Genomic DNA, 12,003 nt, shown 5'->3' with positions numbered 1-12,003 from the left:
AGGACTGTAAGGACTCCAGCAGAGGGACCATGAGGAAATGATGTGTTTGCAGTTCAGAGCTGATAAGAACTGGTATAAATTTACACTTTCCTGAAGCAGACTGGATTCCTGTATATTTGAGCATCCTGTTAAAGGCAGCCCTGAACTTCTGTGCACAGTACTGATATGAAATGAGCCAACAGAAGAGGTTCTGCTCTTTCTGACTTTATTCACAGAGGTAGTTCCAACAGCAGTTCCACTCAAGCTTGCTGAAAGTTGGTAGATCACATTTGGAAATCAGGTTAACAAATCCCACGAACAGCAGGAGGTAACAGTGGAGAAATACCTGGATGTTGAATATCCTTAAAATCATACATAGATTATGGCAATGCTTTGTCCCTCCTGCCTCTGTTCCCCGTGGCAGAATGCTGGTTGGTTTAACATTCACATGTCACTAAACATGGCACAACAACTGAAGGCACACTCAGAGGGAAGAGGTGTTGTGCTAAAGTATGTTTAATTCTTTGGGACTTGGAAAACCTCAGGGATTTTTAGATGACTTCTGTGGTTTGGGTATTTCCTAGGCACTCCAGTTTAAGAAAAACCTGAATTACATTTCTGTGTTAGAAGCTAAGAATTTTGGCAGAGATTTAGGATGGCACACGTGCATGGAGAATATATTGTCTTGATTTAAAATCGTGAAGCCTACAGAATGTCGCAGAGGAGGTGAAGTTTTGTAGTACAAGAGCCTTAAGTAATGCAAGCACCTGTCTGGGATACCAGGTTACCTTCTGTGGCTGAGTTACCTGCCAGAGCAGGACAGGGCTGGTAACTTGGGAACTACAGGATTTTATTTTTAAGTTTTTCTGAAGAACCATTCAGAACAAACCAGAACACAGAGGAACTGATGACAAGTTGTTTGCAGTGAGTTGGAGATGAAGCACAGACAGTGGTCTGCAGTACCTTACTCAGGAGTTAAAGCTCAGTGTAAAGAGAGACTTTTTGAAATGAACAATTTGATTTAAAACAAATTAAACCTCCTCACAACCTCAGTAATTCTCTAATCTGTTTTGCAGTTGTTTTTAAAATGAACTGCAGTGAATACTCATTAAATTGTTATAATAATGATAAATAATAATAGTGATTAAAGCCATATTACAACTGCCTTGTTTGCATGGTTATTCTTAGGTGTTCTTCCCCACAGTTAACAATGTATATTTTATTAAACCCTGAGATCACATTAAAAGGCAAACTCCTAGAGCTCATGTTAAACACTAAATTTCATTTAGTGTTCTACCCTTAGTTTTGTCTGGTCCATTTTTTGTCTGCTTACAGTCCTGGAGAATTGAACCTTGAGAGGTAGAAGGCTTTTACAGTCCCTCCTGGGAATACTTCCTTTTCAGTATTTCATGGAAGGAACAATAAAGTTACACAGGCTGCAGATTCCTAGTTCTGACAGTAAGATATTTCTGAAAAAAACATGACTCAGCATAGCTGCAGAGAGTAAGCAGCACAAAGAGAAAAAGAGTTCAGGTATTAGTAAACATGCTGGGTATTACCACGAGGTAATCAGTTATATGAGTTCTCAGGAGACTTTTTTCTCATTGATAATGTTTTCACCTGCTGCAAGCTTCTTGTATAAATGGTGCAGTTTATCTGGCTGAGGTGCTTCAGCATCAGGAGTTAAGGGAATTTCAAAGTCAGAGGAGCTCTGGGAGTCCCTCCTCAGCTCCAGATCAGGAGTCCTGGAGCTGTCACTTATTTCCACCAGCACATCCTGAACATGGGCAGCACCAGCCTCTGCAGCTTTCTCACAGCCTTTGCTTTTCAAGGCACAGGCACCATAGTGGGCACAAGGTCTGTTCTGACCTGGTGGCTTTCCCCTGCCACTGTCCAGCTGAGTGTCCGTGGGAGTCTCCTGCAGCACAGGAACCACTGCTCTGCTCCCCCCTTTGCTCATGTCCAGGGCACTTCTCTCCTGGGACGTGATGAGCACTGTGTCCATTTGGCTATCCCAGCCCTGGCTCCCCTGCTCTGATATGTGTGTTGACTGAGAAGAATTTTGGGAGGAGATGTGTGTTGAGTCACTTACTCCATCTGAATCGCTGAAGAGTGACTGGGACCCGCCAGCATCTGCTGAAGATGGCACGTTGTCCTCATTTTCAGAACTTTCTTCTAGTTTATTACCCGTAAAAAATTCATCCCAGCAAGGGACGTTGGCATTAGACTCCTGCTGGTCACTAGTTACTCCATTGAAATTGGCTGTGTAAGTGGCATCTGGCTCATGGGAATGAAATTGAACTGTATTTTTTTCAGATTCTTCTTCGTCATCTTCATCATCATTATCATCATCATTTGATTCCTCACAGTCCACAAAGTCTACCTTGAGGGAGGTGTAAGCTGTGGTCCCTTTATAACTTTCTGTGCCCTCATTAATGTTTCCTTCAGCATTTTCAGACTGCCCTGTACTGGAGGGCCTGCTCTCTCCTCTCTGCTGTTTTGGAATCTTAGGCCTTGTAGAAATTAATTCTGAATCAAAGAGATCATCTTCATCTGGCAAGGAACAAACAGAAAATCACTAAGAAAAGTTCACATCTCTGCTAAAATCTTGTTGAGAGCGAAGTTTTAATAAAAATTCATTTAGTATAAATTGAGGAAAATATTCTTGAACCCAGCTGGAGATTTTGCAGGATGATATTGACAGTGTTTGCCTTGCCTTGTCTAGCACAGGGACAGTTAGAACAAGCTCTCCTAGGGCTGATCTAGGACTGAGAGAAGGAGCTCCATCCAAAAACTTACAGGACTGTTGAGCATTAAGTGCATTTTAAGACTGCAAACAAGTGTGTTTTTACGTGATCAGTGCTCTCTCACCCTCCTAATACCTAAGTTCACGTCATTTCTATTTCTCCTTTCCAGCTGTTGCTTTGAACACACAGGCAGGCTGCAGTGAACACCAAGGCTCTTGGCATCTCTGCTTAGTCTCAGACTTTAATTTAAGGTGCAGTAGTAGCAGCAGAACCTTTACCTGTATCAGATAATTCTCTCTTGTGGGCTCTCTTCAGTGTTCCTAAGGGCTTGTACCTGGGTTCCATGTTTCTCCTGTATGACCTGCATAGTGGCTTTAATCTGAGGGGAATGAGAAAAGCAGTTAATATTTAGAACTCAGCATATGCTTTCAGGAGCAAAAGTAAACCTTTTAACTTGTTTTAAGTACACTGCTCCATGCTTTTCACAGGCACTGCAGCAAAAATGTTAAAACAAAGGCAGCAATACCTAGGGCAAAATCCTTGATTCATTGGCGAGCTTCAGCAGCTGAAAGGTAGAAATCTGTCCTTTCAATATATTTACCTTAAAACATGTACATAATTTGGAAACTATCTTGTAGTTCCTTCCTTAGAGAAGACAAGCTGACAGGGCTCGAAATCCAACTGTGGTTTTATTTAGTGATTATTAAGTGGAAGTCTTCTTTCTTACTAAGGAGGAAAGGAAGAAGGAACAGGCATCTTTGTTCTGTCCAGACTGAGACACACCACAGCTCTCCTGTCCCCCGAGGGCGCTTTTTAAGCTGCCAGCATCTGTAGCAGCACAAGAGAACTGGCCTCTGATGCTCTGCAGAGAGGAGGAGTTCAAGTCCCCAGAGAAACCCTCTTTAAAAGAAACTTCTGAGAAGTAGCAATGACAAATAGAAATGGGTCACAGAACACAGTGAGATGAATGTGTATTCAGCTTCACCCCAGAGTTTACCAGCAGAAAAGCCTCTACACACAGATAGAAGTAGAATACAAACTCTGAGACTCAGCTTAACATACACATGTGCTTCAGAAAGCCCAGATCTGTGGGACTGAATATAGAAAAAAAAATCTGAATTATCTGACAAGTAAAGCAAAAGGCAGAGGCCCTCCTGAGAGGCTGGGATTCAGGAGGGGAATTGTCCTTACAGGAACAGAGTTTGGATCACCTCTGGCCAGCAGCCACTTGTCACTTACATTTCCATAACTTTGTCCTCTGTTGCACCCAGTGGCAGTACATTGGGATACACATTCACAGGAGAGATATAGCTCAGGAAATCCTTGATCTAAATTCCAGAAAAGAAGAAGCAATTTAACAAATTACATCAACAGTTAAGAAAATCACTTAAAGGTAGCACTGATGCAAGCACATCCAAAAGTACTACCAGTAGTCTTAAGTAAAGACCAATGTAGCCCATGACTCTGTCAAAGTGGGTATCTCTGGAACAAGAAAACAGGCCTGAAAGAATGCTGAGAACTCAGCCTCACCTAACACCTCACTGCAATTATCTGTATCAATTATCTACACAGACCATCACTATCTCTGAAAGAAAAGGCTGGGAAGACCTGGAATGTGATCCAGTGCTTGCCTGTCCTTACTGCTGTTGATCTTTCCAAAATGCAGCTGCCTTACTGGACACTTCAAGTCTCCAGGTATGCAGATCAGGTATTCCTTTCCTCTTCCTAAAGTCTCTCTTCAGTCCCCTGTAAAAGCCTATTATGACAAAATACACTGTTTTTTCCAAGCCTTACTCTGTTGTCTTCTGGATGATCTCCAGTAAATTTCTTGAAGAATTGTGTCCAGTTTGGGGCACTCCTGCTGAGGCTTTTTCAGTGCTGAGCATTGGAAACACTTGCAGGTTGTGGATTACACTCCTATCTGTACAGACAGTAGGACTGTCCTGGGGTGACCTATAATGTTATTGCAATTTTGTATCCAGCAGTTATTTACTGTTCTTTTTTGCCTGATGCTGTTCCACTTGTTAGGAAACTGTTCTTTTTTAATTTCTCTCTACTCGTGTTCATTCCTTATTGGTGGAAAGGGATTGGTTGAACCTATAAAGGGAGACAACTTGTTCCAGAGTGTTCTCCTTTAAACTGTCTCAAACCAAGACAAGGACCCATCTATTTTTGCATGTGGAGGTAGGAATGTTACAGTTACACTATCCCCCATATTCCACCAGCAAATTCCACACTGGGACCTACATTTAAAATTCTGCATGGCAGAGCAAATTTAAACTTATCCAGGATATTAAAAACAGTACTGCCTTCCTCCATTTTGTAGTGCAAGACTTTGTGATAGTTCATTGTTATCACTGATCCAGTTTCAGTTCAGTTTTTTAGGAGAAAGAAGTGTTTTTAGAGCTGTATTGAGTCATGTTAAATGAAAGTGTGTGATTGTGGGGAGGATGCTGCCATGACCAGTTTCCTTTTCGTTTTTAACACAGGAAGAGGGGCAACAGTGGCAGTCAGGATGTGAGAGAATTATGTTTAAATGTGTGGGCAGAGAAAAGAAGGCAAACCCACCCAAATCTGAGTAGATAAACAATGTATTGTGAAGCAAAACTCCATGCTTTCAGCATTGCACAGTTACACAATAATCTAAAATAGAAAGGCAGTCAAAACAATTGTACCAGTGACCTATACATTGAGAACAGAGAACAGGAAACAGGCTTGTAATCCTGCCCTACATTAACAAGTTCCTCTGCAGCTATATTAAAGCAATTTTTTGTCTTCAGCATTCAGAACTTCCTATCCCCTTATATCTTATTACTGACAAGATATTTTTTATTATGACAAGTCATGTCATCCACTCCAGAATAATCAAAACTCTTACATTTCCTTAATCAATGTATACTCAGTATTACAAGTATACAAACCTCGCTGTATGAAGAGTGGAAAGAGAAACAAGCTCTGTATGTTCTCTCACCAGTCCTAAATAAAACAGAGGAGGAACAAAAATTAGGTAATTGCTCTTCATCCTCGGTCAACAGACCAGCATAACCTGAGATTCAGTTATACAGGTATCAGGCAAGTTACAAACCTGAAACAACAGGTTTCTGTGTGGCCCAAATGCTCACCTCACTATTACACTGGTTTTCTTTTTCCTTTCCCCGAACCACATCGTGGAGGGTTTGATGCTGATTATGTGCAGGGGAGTTCCATTGTGGCAAGTCATCCCACACGGCAGTCTGTTGCCTCGGAAGCAGTCCTCATCCTGTCCAATGGAATATAAAATTAAGCCCAACAGTGACCTTTTTTACCCAGAAATTAAGCAACATAGTATCTAGCCAAACCACGTTCTTCTCTCACTTATAACTCCCTTGAAAGACCTTACCACACCTTGCTTCTTTAGTGCAGCTGGCAGAGAGAATCAGTCAGAGACCAATGCCCCAATGTGCCATCTTGGGTTCTACCTGTGTTCCTCCAAGCTGGAGCCTCCAGCCAGCCAGCCAGCCATCCCAGAAAGGGAGGGCCTGTGCTAAAACCACACAGTGTGTGGCTGCAGCAGGCGTCATTCTGAGCCTCTTTTGATACACTGAAGTGGATAATACCTGATTGATCCAGTATTGCTTGTCTCACTTCACTTAAAACCACAATTTTCAGGTTTCAAATACAATTAAATTACTTCTAGCATAAATTAATACATTTTTCCTTTTTTTTTTTAAAACCCCAAAACCTTCAACCCACTAACTAAGGTTTTCACTCTGCTTTACATTAAGTCACCATTTCACCAGTCTTCATTAACCCAAAAGGTCCCAAACATCAGCACCTATAACCACACTTTCCCAGCAAAGTCAGGGGAGGCTTTGCAGAACGAACGCACCCGAGGATGTCGGCAGGCGTGAATCTGCGTGTGTCGGTCTGTGGTAACGTGGCACAGGATTTCTGGCATGTTCCTGAACATATCAAGTTTGTTCATGTGCACCTAGAGAAAGCCAGAGTTTACTCTTTAGTAGTTCAGTGTGTTTGCCAGACTGCAGCTGGAGCAGCTATTCAGATGTGACTCTGCTCTCCCCAAATGCTGGCAGGCAGTTAAATTATTAGTCCCGATAATGTCCAAGCAGAGACGTGTCAGCCATCTAGAACAGTAGAACATACCTTCTATGCTGAAGAGGGATGAATATTCATGAGGAATTCAGAATCTATCTACTGACTATTAATACTGTATGCAAATTACTTTTACGATTCACAAAAAAAAAGGGAGAGAGGTAAACACAAAGCTTGAAAACTGGGAATTAAATTCTTTTTGTGAAGTCCAGATGTTCCAGACTGAAGTCAACTAGTTACCTCATTTTGAGCACAACTGCACTTTTTAAGAGAAGTTAATGAAACCGGCCTAACAGCAACCTAGAGCAGCCCTCTGAACAGCCACTGCCATCTCAGTGACTGGCCACAATCATTACTGAGGTTCCAAACAACAATTAGAGAAACGTTACCTGGATTCCAAGTTCCTCACTGAGGTTTATGAATAAATACTCATATCCATAAGCAGCTTTGCAGTTCAGCCACACAACATGATTACGAGACAGCGAGGTCCAGCTTCGCACTAACTCCAAGATCCCATTTAAACATTCCTCCTGAAAAGTATAGAAAATGCTGTCAATCATCTTAGAAGATACTTCCAAAGTGCTGTGATATGGTAATGCAAAATGGCATTGCCTTGCAAGACTTACCTAACAAAGGTAGGTAATTAATTATTAATTAACAATTTTAAGGGCCTTTCCTCCCACAGTTTATTTAGACTTACCCGGCTTGGTATGTGATAAAATTTGGGATCACAAAAAGTAGTGTCCAAATACACACTCTGGATGTCTTTTATTCTGGAGGAGAGAAATGTGATATCAGAGTAAACATTGCATCACAGTGCTAAGATATGCCACTTCCTCTCTCTTCAAAAGGAGGTAATTCTACCTCTTTATTACAAAGAATAAGTCAAAGGGGGCTTAAAACTGCAGTATTGCAATTATATTTAATAATTATTAAATTATTAAGTTTAAAATTTTAAATTAAAAATGAGAAAAAAAATAGTACATTATTCCCAAATTGTCGATGCCATATGATTCTTTCTAAATCCCACAAATAGCTCACCTGGTCCCTGAATGCAAAAGCTCCATTCTGGCTGCTTCTCCTTTTGCAAGCCTGAAATCCCCTGTGTACAACACAGTGCCATTCTCACCTTCAAACAGAAACCTGCAGACAGCAACACTTGGGTCAAACTCATCATTAAATGCCAGGTGGTGAAACATTTCAAGTATTGAAAGGACATACATGACTGAACCTGGACAGTGGCCAGCTGGCAGAAGTGTCACCACTACATCTTCTTTCTGGAAGAGGGAGGTTAGCATTATTTTCACACTGTAGTAAGTACTACCAGTACTTTTGTCAGCACAGTGAAAGCAATGCATTACTCCCCACAGCCTCCTGCAGCATTTAGTGTTGCTTTTAAATCCAGAGAGTTTCTTCACATTGCAACAAGCACTAAAGAGCAACAATCATCCTGTCATGGCAGAAGAGAGGACCAAGTATTGTACGGTGCTTATAAAGCAAGTTGGACAGAGGACAGTTCTACCTCCTTGGCTCCTGGTGAACAAGTACAGAATCACAGAATAGTCTGGGTTGGAAGGAATCTTTAAAGTTCATCCAGTCCAACTCCCCTGCAATAAGCAGGGACACCTTCAACTAGACAGACTGCTCAGAGCCTCATCCTGACCTTGAATGTTTCCAGGGATGGGGCATCCACCACCTCTCTGGGCAACCTGTTCCAGTGTTTCACCATCCTCATTGTAAAATGCTTCTTCCTTCTATCTAGTCTGAATAGACCCTCTTTTAGTTTAAAACTATCACCCCTTGTTCTGTCACTAGAGGAGAGGAGGGGCACATACATTTTAAAACCAGCTTGTCCACTTTGGATGTTGCAGCTGTGTTTCCTGTACTCATGTAAACAGCATTACAGCCCATGACTAATATGAATCTTTTTTTCCTGTAACTTACCTCACCAGATGTTTCATCTTCTAAAGAAATCTGAGTTGGAGTTTCAACTTCCAATGCAACCTGTAACAAAATTATTAACTGCATTATAGGATTTACTGAACATTCTGTTTCATGTTTATGTCCAGGTATTCATTATGTAGACATCTCTAGCACTCACTGTGGCTAATGCTAAGCCTGTAAAATTAAACCCATTTTCCCATAGTAAGTCATAAATTTCCATTTCCAGTGGAATAAATTTTCCTAAAAGTGATCTAAAAATTAAATGGAGATACCTCAACCAATGTGTGCATACCTAAAAAAGTTAGAGCATGTTGGACTTCCATCAGCAACAGCTCTTGTTCCTATGGATGGATCACACGCCTGATTTTTGGATGACTGCAAAGCCCAAAACATCCACAGCACAGCAGTGGATCTTGCAAGGACAGCTCTGTGCTGCAGCACTTCCCACTGCCCCCTATTACCAGAAGCAGAGCCCACAAATCACTGGGAGCACACATTCCTGTGTTTGTGCAGAGAGAATTAATTTTACTTCTATAAAAAAACTCATGTTCAATTTCATAATGCCTGCATCTGCAAAGGGAAGGAAATAACTACAAGCTCACACCTGTACATAACACTGATCCCCTGCAGTTTGGCTCCAAACACTATCATGTACATTTAAGTTCTTCAATGACTTTATACTAAAACTTCTTCATGTTATAGTTCATTTTCCAAAAATCAAAAGGAAAATCATATAACTTCAGATATATACACTCCAAGCAATGAGAGACTTTAAATGAAGCAAAAGAGAAATTAAGGACAGCAGCAAAGAGATGTGAGCAAGGTAAGGAAATGAATACAAATTCAAATGTACAAATGATCACTGTAAAGATGAAGGCCATGTAAAGCTGAAGTTGAGAGAAAAGGAAAAATTTTGTGGAGGGAAAAATAATTAAACAACGAACAGCAATAAACCAGTCCCACATAGCAAGCTGCAGAAAGCACATTGTTGGAAGTACTTAAGGCCTGAAACACTGTATCAACACCAATATTTAGACACTTCTGAGGAGGGCAAAGCTGCTTCTTTCTGAGAATCACTTCTTGGAAAGTGCTAATTTCAAAATAAACACAAACTCACAATATGATTCTCCCAAAACTTGTATTTCCAGTTAGTCAACAACAATTCCTTAGTTACTGGTGAGCAGTATAGTTTAACTTTCAAGCTGTGAGGAGACAAAAAACACAGATAAGTGTTTTTTTAAAGTAGACATGAGGAACAATCTAACAACACATCAGCACCTGGCAGCCAGTACATCAACCCTACGCTCAGAAACCTCTCATGTGAGGAGACCTGTAGAACTGGAAGCCTGCAGGCTTCTCTTCAGCACAACAAACCCAAATATACCCGTGTGCCCCTGCCTGTATGGTTTTGTGTAGACACAAATGCAGTGTGTGGTTCATGGTCATGTGCAGACCTATCTGCTTGTTTCTATACCCCTGCACAAGGAACAGGCATTTGGGACAGTCAGCACTCAGCAGAACACAGAATACTCCCTTATGAAACTTGAGCTTGTGCACAGAGACCTGATGAGCAAAGAGAGATTCTCTGCTTGCATCTCAGGAGATGCAACATCTACTCCAATAAACAGAGCCTAGGAACTGGTCCACAACCTCCCTGGGCCCATTGCCATGTTTGATCATCATTATGGTGAAAAAGGTGTCCCTTGCCCTTTCCTTATGAACTTCCATGATGAGTCTGGCTCCATCTTCTCTACCCCTACCTGCAAACAGTGATACATGATTGTCTCCTACTCCTAAGGCTGAAGACACATCCAGCTCTCTCAGCCTCTCCTCACACATCCCACCCTCCTGCCCCAGACCAGCATGGTGATCCTGCTCCAAAACACCTGTTGGTCTATTGTCCAGGGGAGCCCAGGGCTGGACTCAGTACTCCAGACAAGTCTCACAAGTGGGGCCAGAGGGGAATAACTGTCTCCCTCAAACTGCTGGCTACTTGCTCATACACCTCAGAGAGCACAGCTGGCCCCCTTCACTGCACAGGCACAGCACTATCTCTGTGTACCCAACACACTTCCAGAGAACAACAGAGAGATCTTTATGAAGCTCATGAACGTCATGGAGTTCAACAAGGCCAAGTGCACCTGAGTCTGAGCAACCTCTATCAAAACAAACTGAGGGATAAAGGGGTTAATAGCAGCCCTGCAGAAGACTTTGGGGTACTGGTGGATGAGAGGCTGGACATGAGCCAGCAGTGTGCATCTACAGCTCAGAAAGCCAGTCATATCCTGGGCTGCATCACCAGCACTGTGGGCAGCAGGACAAGGGAGGGGATTCTGCCCCTCTGCTCTGGTGAGACCCCACCTGCAGTGCTGCATTCAGGTCTGGGGACCTCAGCACAGGAAGAACAGGGACCTGTTGGAGCAGGTCCAGAGGAGGCCAGGAAGATGCCCAGAGGGCTGGAGCACCTCTGCTGTGGAGACAGGCTGAGATAGCTGGGGTTCTTCAGCCTGGAGAAGAGAAAATTCTGGGGGGACATTACTGCTACCATTTGATATTTAAAGGGGGCTTTAAGAACTATAGAGAGGGGCTTTCTACAAGGACGTGGTGGGGACAAGGTGGGGTGACTTCAAATTTAAAGGGGGCAGGTCTAGATGAGCTACAAGGAAGAAGTTTTTTACAATGAACTGGAACAAGCTGCCCAGAGAAGTTGTGGATGCCACATCCCTGGAAGTGCTTGAGGCCAGGTAGGACGGGGCCTCGGAGCAACCTGGTCTAGCGGGAGGTGTCCCTGTCCCATTCCTACCCTGTGGCTTACGACCCACGGCAGATCCCCACGCTGTTTCACTCACGCTTTGCCGCGCACCAGCCCCCTCCCCCGAGGCCGCCCCGCCGCCAGCCCGTACCTGCCCTCCAGCCTCCTCTTCAGGGCGGTCGCCCGCAGCCCCTTCATGTGATCTGGGGAGAGAGGCACGGGGTCAGTCGGGGGACACACGGGGCGGGGACGACACACGCGGGGAGGGGCAGAGCGGCGGCGGGAGACCCTGGCGGGCCCTCACCCTTGTGGCAGTGCGACAGGAAGAAGGCGCGCGCGCGCACGTTGTCGTGGTCGAAGCGGTCGATGGACACGGCCGGGTACTCGCGCGTGCGGCCCCCGAACCGGCTCATGGCGGGCGGCGCGCGCTTCCGCCCGCCCGGCCCCCAGCCAATCGCGAGGCGGCCCCGCCCCGCCCCGGCCAATCAG

The 12,003-nt window shown here is 43.6% G+C and overlaps 1 protein-coding gene across 4 annotated transcripts; it reads right to left on the bottom strand.

Annotated features, from left to right (window-relative positions):
* Positions 1–188: 188 nt before the first annotated feature.
* On the bottom strand, positions 189–11,946 carry DCLRE1C (DNA cross-link repair 1C). 4 transcript variants are annotated; one of them, XM_032106025.1, is made up of 14 exons: positions 11,819–11,946; positions 11,666–11,717; positions 9,880–9,964; positions 8,763–8,822; positions 8,040–8,095; positions 7,860–7,961; positions 7,519–7,591; positions 7,208–7,348; positions 6,595–6,696; positions 5,849–5,985; positions 5,648–5,702; positions 3,966–4,054; positions 3,005–3,105; positions 189–2,532 (listed from the first exon to the last, which is right to left on the bottom strand). In XM_032106025.1, the coding sequence occupies exons 1-14, from the start codon at positions 11,925–11,927 to the stop codon at positions 1,565–1,567; spliced, it is 2,130 nt and encodes a 709-aa protein (XP_031961916.1). In that variant the 5' UTR covers positions 11,928–11,946; the 3' UTR covers positions 189–1,564. The 4 variants fall into 4 exon arrangements, with proteins under 4 accessions (XP_031961916.1, XP_031961919.1, XP_031961918.1 ...); XM_032106028.1 differs by lacking the exon at positions 9,880–9,964 and having other exon boundaries at positions 11,819–11,842; XM_032106027.1 differs by lacking the exons at positions 11,666–11,717; positions 11,819–11,946 and adding an exon at positions 9,055–9,261 and having other exon boundaries at positions 9,880–11,117.
* Positions 11,947–12,003: the final 57 nt, after the last annotated feature.

Source organism: Corvus moneduloides, chromosome 4 (genome assembly GCF_009650955.1).
Source record: "Corvus moneduloides isolate bCorMon1 chromosome 4, bCorMon1.pri, whole genome shotgun sequence".
Lineage (NCBI taxonomy): Eukaryota > Metazoa > Chordata > Aves > Passeriformes > Corvidae > Corvus > Corvus moneduloides.
Note: the sequence above shows the minus strand (reverse complement) of the source record. Positions and strands in the feature narration are given on the sequence as shown.

Coding starts and splice junctions, on each gene's coding strand:
- DCLRE1C (XM_032106025.1), bottom strand. CDS start 11,927: ATGAGCCGGTTCGGGGGCCGCACGCGCGAGTACCCGGCCGTGTCCATC. Junction 8,096..8,762: donor AAGATGAAACATCTGGTGAG/GTAAGTTACAGG, acceptor TCCCTCTTCCAG/AAAGAAGATGTAGTGGTGAC. Junction 7,592..7,859: donor CTTTTGCATTCAGGGACCAG/GTGAGCTATTTG, acceptor TCTCTCCTCCAG/AATAAAAGACATCCAGAGTG.